The following is a 23,344-nucleotide window of genomic DNA, read 5'->3' as shown; positions in this document are numbered from 1 at the left end:
AAATAAAATAAATAAATATAAAATAAATAAATATAAAATAAAATAAATAAATACATAAAAAATGAAATTAAATTAAATGAAATAAAATAAATAAAAAATAAAATAAAATAAAATAAATAAATACATAAGAAATTAAATGAAATAAAATAAAATAAAATATATAAAAATTGTGTTATTTTTCCCGCACTGTTCACACTAAATATTGTAAATAAATACCGCAAAAAAAAAATCAAATATTATCTGTTTTTTGCAGGTTATGTCTCCGCAAAGACACTCTGGATCCCCGGCAGTCAAAGAGAAGGGCTGATCCTCTCTCCTCTCTCTTCTCTCTCTTTTCTCTCTCTGTCCTCTGTCTCTCTCCTGATCCTTGGACCGTCCCGGGACCAGAGCCTCGTCCCGTGTCCCTCTGGATGTGATGGCTGCGGGGGGACATGTTTCAGACGTCTTCATCAGTCTGCAGCAGGTACGACCATCAACACTGTGGCAGTTTATTCTGATTTATTCTTCTTTCAAACTGAAAATGCTCCGTTCCACCTTGTGATGTCATCGTGTGGTGATACAGGAAGTGCTCCGCTGTGTTTTTAAACTCCACACACCTTCATTTCTAGAATCATTTTATCATTTCAGAGCTAAAATTGCCACTTATCTACTACTGAACTAAAGGTAAAATGTAGCTGTTAAAAGCTTGAAAACTACCACTTGATGACATCACAAGGTGGAACAGAGCGTTTTGAGCTTTGGAGATGAATGTGAATGAAACAAAACACAACCCCACGTCTGTTTTTGAGCTTTTTACAACATTATAACATGATTCAAATCTCACAAAGGTTAATTTTGTGCAATATACGATCTTTAAACATAAACCAGGTCAACAAACTGACAGTTAAACACCTGAGGATTCTCACCCGTCGTCCGCACCTGGTCTGGGTCATCACCTCTTTTTTTTCTATCTCTCTCTCGTCTTCGAAGGACTTCAGATTAAGAAACATGACTTTGATAAAACAAATGTGAGATCCTGATTTAGATTTGATCATGATTAGAACTGTCAAAAGTAGCAAAAATCTGATACTAATCAAACAAAACAAGACAAGAGAAAACAAGAGAAAACAAGAAAAAACAAGAGAGAAATGTGAGAAAATGTTAACGTCTGTGTGAGAAAAGTGTATAAAGTGTGTGGTGAGGGGTTTTACAGACAAAAACAGAGAGAATAATGTAAAAAATAAAGATGATACTTCACGGATTTAGATTAATGATGATTTTTTTTAATTTGACCTGTTGACCTGACCTGTTTTAGTCCTGGTTTAGTCCTGGTTCAGACCTGCTTTAGTCCTGGTTTAGTCCTGGTTTAGTCCTGGTTCAGACCTGCTTTAGTCCTGGTTTAGTCCTGTTTTAGTCCTGGTTTAGTTCTGGTTCAGACCTATTTTAGTCCTGGTTTAGTCCAGTTTTAGTCCTTTTTTAGTCTTGGTTTAGTCCTGGTTTAGTCCTGTTTTAGTCCTGGTTTAGTCCAGTTTTTGTCCTCTTTTAGTCCTGTTTTAGTCCTTTTTTAGTCTTGGTTTAGTCCTGGTTTAGTCCTGGTTTAGTCCAGTTTTTGTCCTTTTTTAGTCCTTTTTTAGTCATGGTTTAGTCTTGGTTTAGTCCAGTTTTAGTCCTGTTTTAGTCCTGTTTTAGTCCTGGTTTAGTCCTGGTTTAGTCCTGGTTCAGACCTGGTTTAGTCTTGGTTTAGTCCTGGTTTAGTCCTGGTTTAGTCCTGTTTTAGTCCTGGTTTAGTCCTGTTTTAGTCCTGGTTTAGTCCTGTTTTAGTCCTTTTTTAGTCTTGGTTCAGACCTGGTTTAGTCTTGGTTTAGTCCTGGTTTAATGAGGGTTTTTTTTTTTATTTGTACTCATTTTTTTCAGGTATCGATATTAAAAAAGTCTGTTCCTTATCGATAAACGACGTTGAAGTTGTAGTTTGTAGTTTGTGTCGTTCTCTGAGCCTGACGCTGTAAACTCAGTTCTTCTTGTGTGCACAGACGGCTCCTTCATTAAAAGTCCTCAGTCCCTATTGTACTTTTCTAATGGAACTCGTAGTGAAACCGGAGATCGTAACGCGAGCGGCCAATCAGAGAAGAGGAGGCGGGACGTATCGCGGCGTCTGGACCAATCCCGGCTCAGGTTTTAGCCCCGTCTCCAGGGAGGACAGTGCATTATCTGCAGATGAGCACTTTGTATCGATCTGTGGAGGTTCAACTGAGACGGGGTTTGTACAGGCACTGCAAGTCCTTAGTCCTGGTTTAGACCTGGTTTAGTCCTGATTTAGTCCTGGTTCAGAACTGTTTTAGTCTTGGTTTAGTCCTGGTTTAGTCTTGGTTTAGTCTTGGTTTAGTCCTGGTTCAGACCTGGTTCAGACCTGGTTTAGTCCTGGTTTAGTCCTGGTTCAGACCTGTTTTAGTCCTGTTTTAGTCTTGGTTTAGCCCTGGTTTAGTCCTGGTTTAGTCTTGGTTTAGTCCTGGTTTAGTCTTGGTTAAGTCCTGGTTTAGTCCTGGTTCAGACCTGTTCACTGGACAATTTTTCTCTTTTCTGAACCGTTTTAAGATCATTTCATTTCATTGCTATGATACTCGCCGTCAGCTTCAAATTCGCCGCTATAACCGTTAGCCTCGATTAGCTTCATTTGCCTGGAGCTGAACGCTGCGGCGACGTCACACTCGCTTAATCCACCGCTTTATACAGTCACGTCGACGAGTAAACACGGAACTTTTTTATGTTTTTAGGTGTAAAAATTGGAAAAAAAAAGTTAAGTGATTATCTTTACAAAAACACAGGACTCTTCACAGTCTGAGCGGCCCCAGTGTCCGGCCAGACCAGGCTAACTGTCGCCTCATGCAGCTGTTGAAACGAAAAGTGAAGGAGAAATTCAGGAAATGTTTTTATTTTCATTAATTTGATACTTTTTAAAAGTCCTATATCCTACTGAGACCTGGCGTCCTCATCTGTGGACAACACATTTTGAGTTGTTTAGGCCACAGTGCAAATTTTTAGAATAAGAACAGCAACAAGAACATGTTCAATTTTGAATATTTTTAAGGGTTTAGAATATTTTTTTTATTTATTTAATTTTAATGAATTTATTTTATTTATTATTATTTTTTAATTATATTTTATTTATTATTATTATTATTTATTTTATTTGATGTATTATTATTATTATTTATTTTTTTATTTTTATTTTTTTAAAGGCACATGTCTTCCTGCACCTGTCAGCATCACTTCAAATGAGACACATTGCTCCAAGAGGCACAATTGTTTCTCATTTTGTTTTTTACGCTCAGGAAAAATGTTGCTGTGTTCAGGCACTTAACAGTTTTTGCAAATAAAGTCCTGCCAGCGCTCGGGTCTCAGGAGGATATTACACAAAACTGACTCTTGTGGCTTTCATTTCTTGTAGTTTGTCATTTTTTTGTGTTGTTTTCAGTCTGGTCTCACTAAACCCTGTGTCTCTGTGTTTGTGCAGGTCACAGTGGACGACGACGCAGAGGCCTCAGGTCCAGACCCCGGTCCAGACTCAGGTCCAGACTCGGACTCGGACTCGGACTCGGACCTGGAGAGGGCTCTGTCCGTGCAGAGGTTCACGACGTTCCTCAGCGCCTCTGCTCCTCAGGGAGAACCCGCGGGACGTCTGTACACGGACCGGGACTATGAACGTGAGCAACGTCCGGACGCTGAGCTGAACACGCTGGAAAATCACATCTCAGAATGTGTTTGGAAATGTGAAAAGTCTTCAAACGTCGCCTACGAACGGGAAGAACCCACCCAATAGTATTTTAAAGTACTGTATTTTCTGGAGTATAAGTCGCACCAGCCAAAAAAACAACAACAAACTAACAAAAAAACAAACATATATAAGTCGCACCAGCTAAAAAAATAAAAAAAATAAACAAAAAACAAAACATATATGTCGCACCAGCTAAAAAAATAAAAAATAAAAAAATAAAATATATATATATATATAAGTCGCACTGGAGTGTAAGTCGCACCAGCTAAAAAAACCAAAAACTAAAAACTAAAAAAAAAACCCATATATAAGTTGCTCTGGAGTATAAGACGCACCAGCAAAAAAAAAAAAAAAACAATAAAAAAAAAACAATAATGAAGACAAAAACATATATAAGTCACATTTTTTGAGGAAATATATTTTGCAAAATCCAAGCCCAAGAACAGACATTTTATCTTTAAAGTGAAGTTCTAATAATAATAATAAAATGTGGACCAACAGGCTGAATATCAGTACATCACGCTAACGCTAATGCTAACGCTAACGTAACACATTTATATTTATTCAGCTCCATGAAGCACAGACAGAACTGAACACGTGTCTGGTTTGTTAACGTACGATATTAATAGTTAATCAGATAACTACGCTAACGTAACATATTTATATTTATTCAGCATTTAATTCTTCATCCTCTGTGTCGCTTCTGAACTCCGTCAACTCCGGAGGCAGATGAAGCACCGTTTCCTCTTCTGCATGTCCGTCAAAATGGTACAAATCGAGCCGCATCTGACAAACTATGAACAAAAGTGCCACTTATAGTTTGAAAAATACAGTATTACAAACATATTTTCATAATTAACCATAGACTGTATGTATAAACGCACATAGCTAACATGCTAGCCGCTACGTTTCCTAGCGTTAGCATCAGGTTTGATCGACAGCGTTGCTAAGCGCCCACTCCCTGCTAAACCAGCGGTGCAGGAAGGAAAGGGGCGGTACCTTCAACAGCCTCACCCTGGATTGGCTCTTTGGTCGCTATGATACTCGCCATCAGCTTCAAATTCGCCGCTATAACCGTTAGCCTCGATTAGCTTCATTTGCCTGGAGCTGAACGCTACGGGCGACGTCACTCTCGCTTAATCCACCGCTTTATACAGTCATGTCGACGAGTAAACACGGAACTTTTTTATGTTTTTAGGTGTAAAAATTGAAAAAAAAAAAAAAGCTTGTAACGATTTATGTTGAGTTAAGTGATTATCTTTACAAAAACACAGGACTTTTCACAGTCTGAGCGGCCCCAGTGTCCGGCCAGACCAGGCTAACTGTCGCCTCATGCAGCTGTTGAAACGGAAAGTGAAGGAGAAATTCAGTAAATGTTTTTATTTTCATTAATTTAATACTATTTAAAAGTCTTATATTACACAAAACTGACTCTTGTGGCTTTAAATCATGTTATAATGTTGTTAAATGCTCAAAAACAGACCTGGAGTTGTGTTTTGTTTCATTCACACATGTTTTAGTTTATATTTCCAAAGCTCAAAATGCTCCGTTCCACCTCGTGATGTCATCAAGTGGTAGTTTTCAAGTTAACTCCGCCTCCTTTTACTTTAGTTCAGTAGAAGTTTGACAATCCCAGGACTGAAATGATCCAAATGATTCTAGAAATGAAGGTGTGTGGAGTTTAAAAACACAGCGGAGCACTTCCTGTATCACCACACGATGACATCACAAGGTGGAACAGAGTGTTTTCAGTTTGAGAGAAGAACAACAGCTCCAGGTCTGTGACGAGGAAACGTTAGAACAGATCAGAAAAGAGTTTAATACGTTCACTTTAACGCTGTTTATGTGAAGAACTCACAGTACTGATGTGAAGGTCATTTTATCCTCTGTCTCTGTCTCTGTCTCTCTGTCTCTGTCTCTCTGTCTCTTCTCTCTGTCTCTCTGTCTCTGTCTCTGTCTCTGTCTCTCTGTCTCTTCTCTCTGTCTCTGTCTCTCTCTCTGTGTCTGTGTCTCTGTCTCTCTGTCTCTGTCTCTCTATCTCTCTGTCTCTGTCTCTCTCTGTCTCTCTCTGTTTCTGTCTCTCTGTCTCTCTCTCTCTGTCTCTGTCTCTCTCTCTCTGTCTCTCTCTCTCTCTCTCTGTCTCTGTCTGTCTCTCTGTCTCTGTCTCTCTGTCTCTCTCTGTCTTTGTCTCTCCCTGTCTCTGTGTCTCTCTGTCTCTGTCTCTCTGTCTCTCTGTCTCTGTCTCTCTGTGTCTCTGTCTCTCTATCTCTCTGTCTCTGTCCCTCAGACCACAGACAGAGTCAGCTCCACACACACCACCCTCTCTCCACCCACCTGCCCCCGCCCCACAGGCAGAGGAGGAGGCTCCACAGCTCCCCCAGAGGCCACAGGAAGAAACGACGCAGGAAAAAGACGTCTGTCCCTCCTTCAAACGTCACTCCCACCATCCAGGTCAGAGACACGTCCCAGAGACACATCCCTGTGCTCTACACGTCCACACGTCTTCTGTGTGTCCCTGTGCTCTACACGTCCACTCGTCTTCTGTCTGTCCCTGTGCTCCACACGTCCACTCGTCTTCTGTGTGTCCCTGTGCTCCACACGTCCACTCGTCTTCTGTCTGTCCCTGTGCTCCACACGTCCACTCGTCTTCTGTGTGTCCCTGTGCTCCACACGTCCACTCGTCTTCTGTGTGTCCCTGTGCTCCACACGTCCACTCGTCTTCTGTCTGTCCCTGTGCTCCACACGTCCACTCGTCTTCTGTCTGTCCCTGTGCTCCACACGTCCACTCGTCTTCTGTGTGTCCCTGTGCTCCACTCGTCCACTCGTTCACTCCTCCACTCGTCTTCTGTGTGTCCCTGTGCTCTACACGTCCACTCGTCTTCTGTGTGTCCCTGTGCTCCACTCGTCCACTCGTTCACTCCTCCACTCGTCTTCTGTCTGTCCCTGTGCTCCACACGTCCACTTGTCTTCTGTCTGTCCCTGTGCTCCACACGTCCACTCGTCTTCTGTGTGTCCCTGTGCTCTACACGTCCACTCGTCTTCTGTGTGTCCCTGTGCTCCACTCGTCCACTCGTTCACTCCTCCACTCGTCTTCTGTCTGTCCCTGTGCTCCACACGTCCACTTGTCTTCTGTCTGTCCTGTGCTCCACACGTCCACTCGTCTTCTGTGTGTCCCTGTGCTCCACACGTCCACTTGTCTTCTGTGTGTCCCTGTGCTCTACACGTCCACTCGTCTTCTGTCTGTCCCTGTGCTCCACACGTCCACTCGTCTTCTGTCTGTCCCTGTGCTCCACACGTCCACTCGTCTTCTGTGTGTCCCTGTGCTCCACTCGTCCACTCGTTCACTCCTCCACTCGTCTTCTGTGTGTCCCTGTGCTCCACACGTCCACTCGTCTTCTGTCTGTCCCTGTGCTCCACACGTCCACTCGTCTTCTGTGTGTCTCTGTGCTCCACTCGTCCACTCGTCTTCTGTGTGTCCAGGAGGAGGATGAGGAGGAGTCTGACCAGACCCAGACCAACGAGAGCTCAGTGACAGAACCAGAGGTAACACGGTCACTGCAGTTTTCACAAAACTCTTTTATTTCTGATTTTACACTGATTTTAGATTAAATTTATAAATAGTTGTAAATATTTAAAGATAAATCTGAACAAACCACGTCACCTCAGAACAACTAATATTAACTTTATAAAATCTAAATCACAAAAAGACATTTAGTTTTCCACGTTTTGTTGCGCGGTGAGACGAAGCTAAAGCTAAAGCTAAAGCTAGCGCTAGCATAAACACTAAAAAATCCAGTTTATCTTCAGTTTTTTGCGTTTATCTCATGAATCTTCACTTGTGCGTCGCGTTTTATCTCCTCTTTGTGTGTTACAGTGCGTTTGTTAGCGCTAGCTGTGTTATTGTGATGTTTTTTGTCTTGATGGGCGTGGCCTCGATAAACAGGAAACAGCTCGACAGGTCCGTTTTGTGAAGCTCAGTATGAGTCAGATCACTGGAAACACGGCGGTTTAATACGATGTCGAGTCAGCGTCCGGCGAGAAACGATTAATTCATGTTTATGTCTGTTTTTTTTTGGCATCTTAATCGTGATCGTTTATCTGGGAAATGTCACGCGCGTCGCTGCTCGAGACGTACCGCTGCTCCTTCGGTGACGGCGTGGAGGCGTGTCCAGCCCCGCCCCCCGTGACCTCGGTCTTGTGCCACTGTTGGTCTGTGTTGATTCTGTAGCACCGGTGTTTTGTTTTTTTAAGCTTTTGACCATGTTATAATGTTGTTCCTTCATCAAAAACATGTCTGAAGAGGTTTTAGTATGATTCCGTACGAGGCTCCGCCCACAAGTCTACATCACCCACGCTCCCACACGACAATCCTGCATAAATATACAAAAACATGACACAAAACTGTACACTATGACGTGACAAACCTGGTGTGATGTGCAGGAGTTTCATTAGTGCGACGCAGCTGATTGTGTTGTGATAGAGCTCTGAAGGGGGAGGGGCTTAGCACAGAGAGCAAAGAGATGCGGAGCTTCAAAAACAAAAGTGAAACTAGCGAATATAGCATTTTCAAAACAATAAAAGGAAACATGGTGATTTAAATACATGATGTGTTAAGAGTTAATACCCCATAGAAGTAAATACCTCCTCTTTAATACCCCATAGAAGTAAATACCTCCTCTTTAATACCCCACAGAAGTAAATACCTCCTCTTTAATACCCCACAGAAGTAAATACCTCCTCTTTAATACCCCACAGGAGTAATTACCTCCTCTTTAATACCCCACAGAAGTAAATACCTCCTCTTTAATACCCCACAGAAGTAAATACCTCCTCTTTAATACCCCACAGAAATAAATACCTCCTCTTTAATACCCCACAGAAGTAAATACCTCCTCTTTAATACCCCGTAGAAGTAAATACCTCCTCTTTAATACCCCGTAGAAGTAAATACCTCCTCTTTAATACCCCACAGAAGTAAATACCTCCTCTTTAATACCCCATAGAAGTAAATACCTCCTCTTTAATACCACAGAAGTAAATACCTCCTCTTTAATACCCCACAGAAGTAAATACCTCCTCTTTAATACCCCATAGAAGTAAATACCTCCTCTTTAATACCCCGTAGAAGTAAATACCTCCTCTTTAATACCCCACAGAAGCAAATACCTCCTCTTTAATACCACAGAAGTAAATACCTCCTCTTTAATACCCCACAGAAGTAAATACCTCCTCTTTAATACCCCACAGAAGTAAATACCTCCTCTTTAATACCCCACAGAAGTAAATACCTCCTCTTTAATACCCCATAGAAGTAAATACCTCCTCTTTAATACCCCACAGAAGTAAATACCTCCTCTTTAATACATAATAGAAGTAAATACCTCCTCTTTAATACCCCACAGAAGTAAATACCTCCTCTTTAATACCCCACAGAAGTAAATACCTCCTCTTTAATACCCCACAGAAGTAAATACCTTCTCTTTAATACCCCACAGAAGTAAATACCTCCTCTTTAATACCATAGAAGTAAATACCTCCTCTTTAATACCCCACAGGAGTAAATACCTCCTCTTTAATACCCCACAGGAGTAATTACCTCCTCTTTAATACCCCACAGAAGTAAATACCTCCTCTTTAATACCCCACAGAAGTAAATACCTCCTCTTTAATACCCCACAGAAGTAAATACCTCCTCTTTAATACCCCACAGAAGTAAATACCTCCTCTTTAATACCCCACAGAAGTAAATACCTTCTCTTTAATACCCCACAGAAGTAAATACCTCCTCTTTAATACCATAGAAGTAAATACCTCCTCTTTAATACCCCACAGAAGTAAATACCTCCTCTTTAATACCCCACAGAAGTAAATACCTTCTCTTTAATACCCCACAGAAGTAAATACCTCCTCTTTAATACCCCACAGCAGTAAATACCTCCTCTTTAATACCCCACAGAAGTAAATACCTCCTCTTTAATACCCCACAGGAGTAAATACCTCCTCTTTAATACCCCACAGGAGTAAATACCTCCTCTTTAATACCCCACAGAAGTAAATACCTCCTCTTTAATACCCCACAGAAGTAAATACCTCCTCTTTAATACCCCACAGAAGTAAATACCTCCTCTTTAATACCCCACAGAAGTAAATACCTCCTCTTTAATACCCCATAGAAGTAAATACCTCCTCTTTAATACCACAGAAGTAAATACCTCCTCTTTAATACCCCACAGAAGTAAATACCTCCTCTTTAATACCCCATAGAAGTAAATACCTCCTCTTTAATACCCCGTAGAAGTAAATACCTCCTCTTTAATACCCCACAGAAGCAAATACCTCCTCTTTAATACCACAGAAGTAAATACCTCCTCTTTAATACCCCACAGAAGTAAATACCTCCTCTTTAATACCCCACAGAAGTAAATACCTCCTCTTTAATACCCCACAGAAGTAAATACCTCCTCTTTAATACCCCATAGAAGTAAATACCTCCTCTTTAATACCCCACAGAAGTAAATACCTCCTCTTTAATACATAATAGAAGTAAATACCTCCTCTTTAATACCCCACAGAAGTAAATACCTCCTCTTTAATACCCCGTAGAAGTAAATACCTCCTCTTTAATACCCCACAGAAGTAAATACCTTCTCTTTAATACCCCACAGAAGTAAATACCTCCTCTTTAATACATAATAGAAGTAAATACCTCCTCTTTAATACCCCACAGAAGTAAATACCTCCTCTTTAATACCCCATAGAAGTAAATACCTTCTCTTTAATACCCCACAGAAGTAAATACCTCCTCTTTAATACCCCACAGAAGTAAATACCTCCTCTTTAATACCCCACAGAAGTAAATACCTCCTCTTTAATACCCCACAGAAGAAAATACCTCCTCTTTAATACCCCACAGAAGTAAATACCTCCTCTTTAATACCCCACAGGAGTAAATACCTCCTCTTTAATACCCCACAGGAGTAAATACCTCCTCTTTAATACCCCACAGGAGTAAATACCTCCTCTTTAATACCCCACAGAAGTAAATACCTCCTCTTTAATACCTCCTCTTTAACCTCTTCCACGCAGGTTAAAGAGGAGGCGTCTCCTCTCTCCGTCTCTCACCGCCTCCTGTTTCTCTCAGTTTAGTTTGGGGAGTCAAGAGGAGCTGGAGGAGCTCGCTGGTACAAGCTCATTCCACACAGAGGATGAAGAGCGCCCCCTGTCTGCGGCTGAGAGGGACGCGCAGGACGGAGATGGACACGCGAGACAGGAGACGACAGAGGAGCGAGAGGAGACGGGCAGGTACACGCCCCTCAGCACGGGGAGCGAGGGAACGCTGGACAGGAAGTGGGATTTATATGAACAGAAGGAAGAAAATAATTTACAAAACGACAATATCTTTTTCTTTTTTTTTTTGAAAGAATTTTGTTTTTTTAATAAACAGACCTTGAGTTGTGTTTTTTTTGTTTCATTCTCACATGTTTAACACACAAACTCTGCATATTTAGGCTGAGATCTTCTCTCAAACTGAAAACGCTCTGTTCCACCTTGTGATGTCATCATGTGGCGATACAGGAAGTGCTCCGCTGTGTTTTTAAACTCCACACACCTTCATTTCTAGAATCATTTGGATCATTTCAGCGTCTGGAATCGTCAATCTCCTACTGAACTAAAGGTAAAAGGAGGAGGAGTTAACTTGAAAACTACCACTTGATGACATCACGAGGTGGAACAGAGCGTTTTGAGCTTTGGAGATGTTACAGACTAATGTGAATGAAACAAAACACAACTCCAGGTCTGTTTTTTGATGAAGTAACAACTTTATAACGTGACTTAAAGCTACAAGAGTCAGTTTTAAATTATTGTAGAAAAGCACAGATGTAAAGTCCAGTGTTATGCCGCCCCCTGCTGTCCGACGTTAAAAAGTGCAACCAAACCAACAGTATAACGTGACACTAATAACACGATAATCGATAAACGTAGCCCAGCTCAGCAGAAGAGACGACATAATAAAGTGTTTCTCAAACCAGGTCAGAGTATGTGCTTGACTCTCTACAGTTCTCATCTCTGACTCTGTGGATCATTTTGTTATAATTTACACATTTTAAATCACAAAATCCATCTAAAAACGACTTAATAAACGACACAAATCTGCTGAGTTCCGCGTTAGAAAAACTGCGGCGTACAACGGGGAGCTGACGTCGCCGTAAAAGTCGTCACAACCAAGCGACGTGGAGCTGTCGGCGCCCCCCTGTGGACAGATGCACGTCACACTTTTTTATTTGTACCAAAATGACGCGACGCTGCCGAATCCTAAGAGCATCAACGATTAAGAAAATAAAACTGGAGAAGGAAGCGCGGACGTCACGGTGGAGGTGAAAATTCTTTGTTTATTCTTTATTTGTCAGGGATCGTGTACAAATTCATGAATCTTACAAAAGAAAAGATGATTTGTACCAGATTTAGCTCCTGTTGCTTTCCCTGCGCGGTGAACTCACATTAAAACGCACATTTCATCACGATTACATCATAAAAACTAACAGTTCGTCGTTGAAATTAGCGGGAAAATACGATAAAACGTCGCCGTGTCCAGTGCGGTTTGTTTCCTTCAGTCCAAACACATAAAAAATCAATTCTGTGCAGGTTTTTACAGCGAAACAAACGAACTACACTGATGTGACACGTTTGATTGTCTAAACTGCACTTTTCTAGTAAAATGATTCAAATCTACAGACAGTTTCAGAGTCTGGAGCTGATTCTCTGATGGTTTAACCCTCTGATGCATCAATTATCAAAGCCTTGGTCAACATTTTTTCCTGAAGTGTTTTTCTTCTTCTCAGGACATGAAACAACATCGTGAACTGCCTGTAAAAATGAATTAACTTGTGTTCTATTGTAAATACTGTAAATATACAAACACATCTTTCTTTTTATGCTTTTCAACAATTTTTGGGACATTTTAACACTGTATAGACACAATGTTTAGGCCTGAATAAGGAAAACCAGAGGAAATTTACTTGTAGTTACACCGACTCACCACTGAATGGACCTCAATGGAGTGTGGCAGCAGAGAGCACTCCACATAAACTGATGGATTAAAGAGAAAGTTCTGTTTTAGTTGTTGTCCACTGCAGTGACCGCTGTGCACCAGAGGGTTAAAATGAAAAGGCGACGAAGCGAAGGCCCAGGATCAGTTTGGACCTGAGCGGTTTGTGTTCAGACTCGATGGATCTGGAGTTTGTTCAGACGAAAGTAGATCTGAAAACGAAGTTAAACTGTCAGAATTGAACGTTTTATATTTACGTACTTTATATTTACAGTGGTGATAATGAAGGTTTTTCTTTTAATCGAGTGTTTTAAATGCCTGATTGTAGATGGATCTGACAGGTTTGAGCAGTTAATCGTCAAAAAGGCGTCTTGAAAATAAACGATTGAAGATTATGACAATTATGTGTGAGAAAAATGAGAAGGAAACAACTATAAGACGGTTAAAATCTCAGAAAAGACGCTTTAGTCCTCGTTTTTTAGTCAAAGTTTCGAGCAGAGTCCGGGTTCAGATCTGGTGGTGTTTGTCCGTCCTCAGCTCTCCGCCCGACTGCCTCCCCTCCACCTCCTCCGGCTCCGGCCTGTGTCTGAGGAGGAAGCCGCTTCACCACCGGGGGGCGCTGTGTCAGAGGAGCAACTACGACCTGAGAGAGAGGACGCGCATCGGCAGCATGACCCAGGAGGGGGCGCTGTACACCAGAGTGCCCACGGACGAGGCCGAGGCCAAGATGCTGGCGTCTGCGGACCTCGACGATATGAAGAGTAAGACGAAGTGTTAAGTAAATATGAAAATACAACAACAACGATAATAATAGTAATAATAATAATAATAATAATAATAATAATAATAATAATAATAATAATAATGATAATGATAATAATAATAATAATAATAATGATGATAATAATAATAATAATGAAAACAATAATAATAATAATAATAATGATAATAATGATAATGATAATGATAATAATAATAATAATAATAATAATAATAATAATAATGGAGCCCGGGAGAGATCGCTAGATTACTCAAACACTCATGGATGATGTAAAATTCTTCAGACAGGTTTTTGACAAAGGAAAAACATTATAATATGGTAGAAAGGTAAAAAAAAATCCGTTTTGTATAATCCCTCCTCTTTAATGCTGCCCGTGTGCGTCCCTGTGCGTCCCTGTGCGTCCCTGTGCGTCCGTGTGCGTCCCTGTGCGTCCCTGTGCGTCCCTGTGCGTCCCTGTACGTCCCTGTGCGTCCCTGTGCGCGTGGAGTTGATTATGATCTGTTTGTGATCGATTCCCCTTGGGGCGACCCTGCCTCTGGCGTTTCCTGCTTTAGTCCCACATTGGCGCCGTATGGATCTGCACATCGAGTGAATGTGTCGCTCGGGCCTGGGCTCGCGCCAGTTCTGCTTTTACAGTTTCAGCGGAGCAACAGTGAAAGTGAGATCATCATCTGCAGCTCGCCGACGTTTACGGACTCACTGTATGTTATTCAGTTAAAGATCTGACCCGGGCCCGTCGTGAAAACACGTTGAACGATAATATTTCACGGGTTAATCGCAGTAAAACCTTCGCAACGTGGATCACACTGTGGCTGCTCAGATGTAAACGCAAAGAAACACTAAAGCCGTCAGTTCTATTATCTGTAATGTGTCGTGTAAATTCATTTTTAAACCATCACCATAAAAAAATAAACCACATTTGCACAAAAACAGTAAATAATTCATCAGCGACGCATCTTCTCCGACGTAACTTTCGCCAAAACTTTTGAAAATGAGCCAAAAACAAAAGTCTTTGCAGCGGTTTTATGCAAAGACAAAAAGGTGTGAGTACCTGGTGATGTTCTGGATGAAAATCGAGCCAAAACATCTGGACGTCGCCACAGGAGAAGTGAAAACCAAACCTCCATTTTGTATTTTTTATGCATTTAACTTATTTTTTCCATATTTATCTGCCACATGTAGAAGCCCGGTCTGTGAAAATACAACGTACATTATTCCGTCTGTGTTGCAAAAAAGGTTGGGGACCCCTGATCTATAAAAAACACGTCAAAGTTACGCAAGGCTGAAAAAAAAAAAACAACTCTTCATGGGCATTTACTGAACGATGATACAGAAACTATCATGACTTTGAGTTTCAGATAAACCGACATTTTGTAGAATTTTTAGTTCATATTTTGCTTTTATAAGAACAGAGAGTGAGATGTGTTTTAGGTGTGTCTGTGCTTGAAATAAATAAATAGATAGATAAATAAATAAATAAATAAATAAATAAATAAAATAAAAAATAAGTGATTAAATAAATATATAAAAAAATCGATAAATAAATAAGGAAATAAATAGAAAATAAATAAATAAGGAAATAAATTAATAGATAAATAAAAAAATAGATACATAAATTAAAAAAGTAATTAAATAAATAAGGAAATAAATAAATAAATCCATAAATAAAAATAAGTAACAAAATGAATAAATAAATTGAAAAATAAATAAATAGATAAATAAAAATAAAATAAAAAAGTAATTAAATAAATATATAAAAAATCGATAAATAAATAAGGAAATAAATAGAAAATAAAAAATAAGGAAATAAATAAATAGATAAATGAAAAATAGGTAACTAACTAAATAAATAAATATATAAATAAATCGATAAATAAAAATAAGTAACAAAATGAATAAATAAATTGAAAAATAAATAAATGAATAAATTAAAAATAAGTAAATAAACAAATACATAAATAGAAACATTAAAAAGTAAATAAATAAAGAAAAGATAAATAAAAAATAAGTAATAAAATAAATAAATAAATAGATACATCAAAAATAAGTAACTAAATAAATACATAAATAGATCATAACTTTAAATTTCAGATTACCCACATTTTGTAGATTTAGTTCATATTTGGTTTATACTTTAAGTTTAAATCCCTAAATCCTTTAAAAACTAAAGCCTTGACACAGTATTTGAAGTACTAAAGACACATAAACATAAACATAAGTGCTCCCTCGTTCATCGCAGGGTCACGTTCTAAAAATAACCTGCAATAGATGAAACAGTATCAGCTTTATTCTATGTTTTTGTCTGTAAAACCCCTCACCACACACTTTACACACTTTTCTCACACAGGCGTTGACATTTTCTCTCATTTCTCTCTCGTTTTGTCTCAGATATTGTTTTCCTGGTGAACACTCAAACTGGTATCGACAGAACGACACATGGGACAGTCCTACTCACTTTAACCCTCTGCTCTTGTTCATTTATCGAATTATTAAGTGAAATTGATTTAAAAACACTAGAATTCAAACCCACTTCCTCTCGTTTCTATTTCCGTCGCTGACTCCCCCCCGTTTACCTGCTCCGCCCTCGCTCATTTTCACCAACAAAGTCATTTGGAAAATATTAGTGACAGTGGAAGTGCTCAGATCAAACCTGCTCAGATCAATGGTCCATGTGATCAGGTCGATACAGAGGGACAGAGGGACAGAGGGACAGAGGGACAGAGGGACAGAGGGACAGAGGGACAGGCCCCTGCAGCGTCCGGCCTGGGACAGAGGGAGGCGCTCATCGGAGTAGAGGTCTGGTCAAAAATAAAAGCCCCGAAAATGATTCAAACTAAAAATAAGATTGTTTTCAGATTGTTTTTTCCTTCGACTGAATAAGAAACATAAACAAAGTGTCTGATTTTTGTCCTGATGGAAGACGGAGCTCGGACTGGACAAGTTTTCTTCTTCTGACTCATTTTTTGAGCTTGTATAAGAACAGATTGAGATGTGCCTTAGGTGGACCTGTGCTGGAAATAAATAAATAAATAAATAAATAAAAAATAAATACATAAAATAAATACATTAAAAATACATAATAAAAATAAATGAATAAATTGAATAAATAGGTGGACCTGTGCTTTAAATAAATACATAAAAATAAAAAAACATAAAAACTAAATAAATACATAAAAAGACACATAATAAAAAGGTGTACCTGTGCTTGAAATAAATACATAAAAAAAAAAACATTAAAAATGCATAATAAAAATAAATGAATAAATTGAATAAATAGGTGGACCTGTGCTTGAAATAAATAAATAAATAAATAAAATCCATAAAAAATAAATAAAAATAAATAAATAAATAAATAAATAAAAAAGCCATAAAAAATAAATAAGCACATATAAAGATACATATTAAAAAGGTGTATCTGTGCTTGAAATATATAAATAAATACATTAAAAAATAAATAAATACATAAAAAGATACATAATAAAAAGGTGGACCTGTGCTTGAAATAAATAAATAAATACATAAAAAATAAAATAATCATATTTAGCCCACTGTCCTTTGGGGTAAATCCGGGGGTGGAGGCGGGGTGGGGCGGGGCTTAAGGGGGCAGTGACCTCCTCTAGAACGACCCACGCTCAGCTCATAGTCCCCCTTGAAGATTTTTGCCCCACTTTGATCGCACATCCAACCTCAAACCTCCAAATGGCTCCAGAGCTGGTTGTGTTGGAGCGCCCCCTGTCTTTACACCCTCCTCGTGTACGAAAAACTCAGTGAGGAGAGATCCACTCCCATCGTTATTTAGATGAGAAACGATAATTATCCCCCGAAAAAGGACTTTAAATCTACAATATGGAGTTTTCAAAATGAGACTATGTCAGTTTTCATAAATCACTACAGGAGGAACTACATTTAGACTGATTTAAAATGTGCCGGGGGCGGGCGGGGTTCGCTCCGTCGTTAAAAAAAGCTCGATATCAACATGTTAAGTGAGCGCACACGTGGGAAACTTCAGCTCTTCGGACCGACCTGGAGAAAACGGGGAAAATAAAAACAGTTTTTCTTCCAAACAAACTGAATTTTAGCTGCAACATTTCGGTTCAAAGCTTTGGCTGAAGTAATAATGTTCCTGTGTGATTTTATGTGACAAAATAAATATATTCAGACCCGTTCACGCACATAAAAACGAAATAACCCTAAAATGGGGCGATCTGTGCTTGAAATAAATAAATAGATAAATAAGTAACTAAATAAATACATAAATAAATTGATCAAAAAACAAGGAAATAAATGGATAAATAAAAAATAAGTAACTAAATAAATAAAAAAAATATATAAATAAAGCAATAAATAAATAAATAGGAAAATAAGGAAATAAATAAATAGATCAATAAAAAAGTAACTAAATAGATAAATAAATAAATAAATAAATAAATAGAAAATAAAAAATAAGTAAATAAATAAATAGATAAATAAAAAATAAGTAATTAACTAAATAAATAAATCGATAAATAAATAAATAGAAAAGTAAGTAAATAAATAAATCGATAAAGAAATAAAAAATAAGTCTATAAACAAATACATAAATAGAAACATTAAAAAGTAAATAAATAAAGAAAAGATAAATATAAAATAAGTAATAAAATAACTTATTTAGTAAATAAATAAATAAATATGTAATATAAAATAAGTAATAAATACAGAAACAGTTAATTAATAAGTGAAAAAAATGTGTTGTTTACATATAGTGACATTTATACTATCCCTCAAAAAGTATTTTAAATCTGCAAAATGGTTAAAAAATATGAACTACAACACTTCAGTAGTTAGTTTCTGTCTATAATGAGTCATGGGAGTTCATAATTCAACCTTTTACAGTTCAAACCTCAATGTAAAACGGAAAAATAATCAAAAATGTTTCCTCTAGCGCTGAGAAAAAGCCCCACGATGATATTAACCCCTAAAAACGCTGTTCTATTCGTCAAGTATCAAACAATAAATGGATGTATTAATTATCGTGAGGCTTGGTCGTGGTCAGAGGAGCCCAGGGCAGCCTCTCTTTTGTCAGTCTGCCCCGGGGCGAGTGTGGAGCGAGTGAATAACGCAGCGGCTCGTTCAAAAAAAAGGTTTATTTATCATCTCTGTGGAAATTGCGCAGCGACACAGTGGAACCAAAACCAGCTCTTACAAGTCAATACCACATGACCACAGCTCCGTCAATACTTTGAACTGCGAAACAACTCGATGTCATTACTGCCGATCTACTTTTGGGAGGCACAGACCGTGGAAAGCGACTGTTCACGGGTTTAGGGACTACTTTCAGCTTCTATTGTTGTTTTTTTGTTCTATTTGGAGAAGTATTCGCCATTGGACTTTTGGACCGAAGTTCAACTCAACGCCATTTTGGATTTCATACCTTTTTTTTTTTTTTTTGGGAAGTCACAGTTATTTTGACGAACTTGATCCACAAAAACTTGGAATTTACACCAACTTGGACGAAGAAAAAGTCGACGATACATTTCAGTGACGGATTTTCTAAGACGAACGAGGTAAAATCGACCTGCTAAGCTTGGGAAAAACGGCTCTAAAGGCGCGCTAACGTCTTTGCGCCGACGTCTCGCTGGATGCTGGTTGATTTCGACCTGAGTTGGGAGCCTCGGAGGCGGTGCCGTCAGCGGAGATGACAGACGCCGATGGTCAGGAGGGTTTGGAGGCCCCCGGCGGAGGTCTGGGGGTCCCCGGCGGAGCTGGAGGTCCGGGGGCGGCGGCGGTGGCGGAGAAGAAGCCGTCCAGCCAGGAGAAGCCGTGCGGCGGGAGGAAAAGCATCACGATGCCGATGTGCATCCAGGAGCACCGCGGGTCTGTGTTCGCCACCGAAGCCTTTGAGGATTTCGAGGAGTTTGTTTTGGATTTCGACGATTACGATCTTCTCGAGTCCATCCACACGCAGCTGGAGGCTCCGGAGGACGGCATACGTGAGTCGCCTTCGATTTGACGAAAACCTCCAGCCTCGGGGTTTAACTTTAAGGCTTCAGGGACGTGTCTAGAATGAGAAGGTTCTGACGCTCGTGAAGGATTTGAACCAGATTCTGTAAGAGAACCCAATCATTTTCTTTCAAATTCGCTTACAGTTTTACCCGATTAACTTTGAACCGACGCGAGAATCAGCACAGAAGCAAAGCAAGCGGCACGAGTAACAGCTTAATTCACTAAAAAAAAGATTAGATTTGACTCCCAATGTCAGTTTGAATCATTTTAAAAACATCTGAGCCTCGGTCGTTTCTCTCCGTGATTCGTTTCTAGATAAAACGAGTCCTCACCTGTAAATAAACAGTAAAAGAACTGGCTCTTCTTTGAAAAGATCCAAAACATTCAGATCCCATAAAAGACCCAAAAGTCCCGTCACGAGACTCGTTTTTTTATTTATTTTATTGTCGATTCAAGATTTTAAACAGTTCTGGTTCTGGTTCGTTCTGAGAAAATAGAACACAGACGTTGCCAGCAGAGGGCGCAACTATAGCTGTTTTCTTCAAAGTCGCGTTTTATCTCGGTGAACGCGCTGAGTCAGGTGAAGCCGAACGACCTTTGATTATTGATTTGACGATTACGTAATGACATCACGAGGTGGAACAGAGTGTTTTTGGACGGGGAAAGATAAGACCGACGTTGCGTAAAAAAAAACTGTGATATTTGTGATCGTAGCAGAAAGTTGGCTAATTTCTTTGTGTGTGGAGTTTGCATGTTCTCCCCGTGTCCCCCATCGACCCAAAACATGCACAGGTCAAAGGTCAAATCCTCCAGACTCGAGCTTGAGATCTGGACGTGGGTCAAATGCAGAGGACGGATCGTTCCTCTCACATTATGTCCAGAAACAGCAGATTATCTTCATTCTCTCACTCTCTTCCTCTCAATCTATCGCTCTCCTACCACTCTTCCTCTTCTTTCTCTCTCTCTCCATCTCTCTTTCTCTGTCTCTTTTTCTTTCCACATAGCGTCTGAACCTCCCCCTCTCTCGTTCTGTCTCCCTCCCTCTCTCTTCCTCCCTCTCTCCCCCTTTCTGTCTCTGCCTCACTCTGTCTGTCTTGCCCCCTCTCTCTCCTTCTCCCTCTTTCTCCCTCTCTTTCCCTCTCTCGCTCTCCCCCCTTCCTTTCTCTCTTCACATATCATCTCTCTCTGACCCTCTCTCTCTCTCTCTCTCCCTTGTTCCTTCCCTCCCTCTCTCCCTCTGTCTGCTTCTCTCTCTCTCTCTCTCCTTCTTTCCTCCCCTCTCTGTCCTCCTCCCTCTCTCCCCTCCATCCTTCCATCCCTCTCTCTCTCTCTCTGTGCACATATTGAGCACATTGCCACAGTGAAGTGACTCCTGCTGTTTCACATTGATCCCCCTCTCTCCCCTCCATCCCCCTCTCCCTCCCTCCTCTCTCCCTCTCCCTCCCTCCTCTCATTGATCCCTCTGTCACAGTGAGTTGTTTGATCCGTGTCTCTTCTGTTTAAATGGAGCAGAGTCAGAGCAGTGAGCCGTTTAAACAAGAGCCACAGAATCAATGTGAGAGGAGGAGGAGGAGAGGAGGAGAGGAGAGGAGGGAGGAGGGGAGAGAGGAGGAGGAGAGGAGGAGGAGGAGGAGGAGGAGGAGGAGAGGAGGGGGGGAGGAGGAGGAAGAGGAGAGGAGGAGGAGAGGAGAGGGCGAGGAGGAGAGGAGGAGGGGAGAGGTGGAGGAGAGGAGGAGGGGGGAGGAGGGGGAGAAGGAGAGGAGGAGGAGGAGGAGAGGAGAGGGACGAGGAGAGGAGGAGCAGAGGAAGAGAGGAGGAAGAGAGGAGAGGAGAGGAGGGGAGGAGAAGAGGAGGGGGGAAGGAGGAGGAGCAGCAGGAGGAGAGAAGAGGAGGAGAGGAGGAGAGGAGGAGAGGAGGAGGACAATGTCATCAACTAAACCAGGTCGTGCTCAGGTTGGATCCTTTTTCCGATGCACAAAATAAACTGTGTTGTTTTTGTTTGAAATCACCAAATAGAAAACATAATATTTGAACTTTCTGTGTGAAAAGAGTCGTTTTCTCTGCACCAGTGACGTACCAGGAGGTTTGTGAGAGGAAAGGACGACTTTTCTCCTCAGGTCACAGTTTAAACACCTCCCTCCTCCTCAGTGTGAAAATCCTCCACCTTTAACCCCACCCTGTGTCGCAGGTGGGACCAAAAAGGTGTAGAACTCGGAGCAGGTTTACAGTGTTTATTTACAGTTTGTGAAATAACAGACAAGTACAGATTAGATCAGCGAGGGGCGAGGAGCCGGGTGCGAGCCAGAGTCTGGGAATGCGTCGCAGAGAGAGAGACAGGAACAGGGAGTGAACAGAGCCAGAGAGACAGGAACAGGGACGGAGCCAGGGAGCGGGAACCAGAGCGGGAGGCGAGGTGCAAGGACCAGGACGAGACAGGGTGGTGGAGACAAAACAGACAATACCGGAGCAGGAACACGGGGTCAGGAGCAGAGCCGGAGGAGCTGGGACGGTCCAGGGAGCAGGAATGTTTGACACAAGGACGATCTGGGACAAAGACATGGAGCAGGAACAGAGCGGATCGTGACTGTTTTCATGACGTTATCTCATTTCGACTTGTCTCACTCTGTTTTCTTGTTTTTGCTCAGGCCACAGGTTTGAGGACAACCCCGGGCTGAGGAGGCACTTGGTCAAGAAATCCTCTAGGGGGCAGCTGTCCAGAACCAGCACCAGCTCCACCCCCCTGTCCAGCCTCAAGAAGAAGAAGAGAGCGGCGGAGAAGAAGACGCACGAGGTCTGTCATGTCTGAAAAACAAATCTAAAATAAATGTAAAAATGCATCACGGAGAGGAGGAGAGGAGGAGGAGAGGACAGGAGAGGAGAGAGGAGGAGGAGAGGAGGAGAGGAGAGGAGGAGGAGAGGAGGACAGGAGGAGAGGAGGACAGGAGGAGAGGAGGACAGGAGAGAGGAGAGGAGAGAAGAGAGGAGAGGGGAGGAGGAGAGGAGAGGGGAGGAGAGGGGACAGGAGGAGAGGAGAGAGGAGGAGGAGAGGAGAGAGGAGGAGGAGAAGAGGAGGAGAGGGGAGAGGAGAGGAGGAGGAGAGGGGACAGGAGAGGAGAGGAGGGAGGAGGAGAGGAGAGGAGGAGAGAGGAGGAGAGGTGGAGAAGAGGTGGAGAAGAGGAGGAGAGGAGGAGGAGAGAGGAGGAGGAGAGGAGGAGGACAGGAGGAGAGGAGGACAGGAGGAGAGGAGGAGGAGACAGGAGGAGAGGAGGAGAGGAGAGGAGAGGAGAGGGGAGGAGAGGAGGAGGAGGGGGAGAGGAGGAGAGAGGGGAGGACAGGAGGAGAGGAGGAGGAGGAGAGAGGAGGGAGGAGAGGAGGAGGAGAGGAGGAGGAGAGGAGGAGGAGGAGAGAGGAGGAGAGGAGAGAGGGGAGGACAGTGTCATCAACTAAACCAGGTCTAAAATGTCGAAAAAGTGAAAAACCCTTCTTTGCAGAGCTGGTATAATGGAGTTTGTGTGTGGAGTTTGCATGTTCTGCTCATGTCTGGGTTACGGATGTTTGAAACTTTGACTTTAAACTTTTCTGAAAAATGTCACTTATTTCCTTAAAACACAATAAACTTATGACACAGAAGATCCAGTTCAGTTTAAATCTGCTCTTGGGTCGGTGTCAGAGCCGTAAATGAGTTTCGATATTATCGTTTATCGTCTTTTTTTACTTCAGCGATACATCAAACTTCTAAATATGTCATCACGATATCCCTGACTGTAAATACATGAATCAAAGG

General features: G+C 41.1%; 1 protein-coding gene across 1 annotated transcript in view; it reads left to right on the top strand.

The window, feature by feature from the left end:
• Positions 1-415: 415 nt before the first annotated feature.
• The window catches only part of slc4a3 (solute carrier family 4 member 3), a 44,522-nt gene continuing 21,593 nt past the window's right edge, over positions 416-23,344 (top strand). Inside the window, exons 1-7 of the mRNA XM_055230701.1 lie at positions 416-463; positions 3,491-3,680; positions 6,039-6,202; positions 7,232-7,294; positions 10,893-11,053; positions 13,335-13,558; positions 22,206-22,351. Of these exons, the coding sequence (XP_055086676.1) occupies positions 416-463; positions 3,491-3,680; positions 6,039-6,202; positions 7,232-7,294; positions 10,893-11,053; positions 13,335-13,558; positions 22,206-22,351 (996 nt within the window). The remainder of the gene's footprint in view (positions 464-3,490; positions 3,681-6,038; positions 6,203-7,231; positions 7,295-10,892; positions 11,054-13,334; positions 13,559-22,205; positions 22,352-23,344) is intronic.

Source organism: Periophthalmus magnuspinnatus, chromosome 21 (assembly GCF_009829125.3).
Source record: "Periophthalmus magnuspinnatus isolate fPerMag1 chromosome 21, fPerMag1.2.pri, whole genome shotgun sequence".
In the NCBI taxonomy this organism is placed as follows: Eukaryota; Metazoa; Chordata; class Actinopteri; order Gobiiformes; family Gobiidae; genus Periophthalmus; species Periophthalmus magnuspinnatus.
This window is presented reverse-complemented; position numbering and strand designations above follow the sequence as displayed.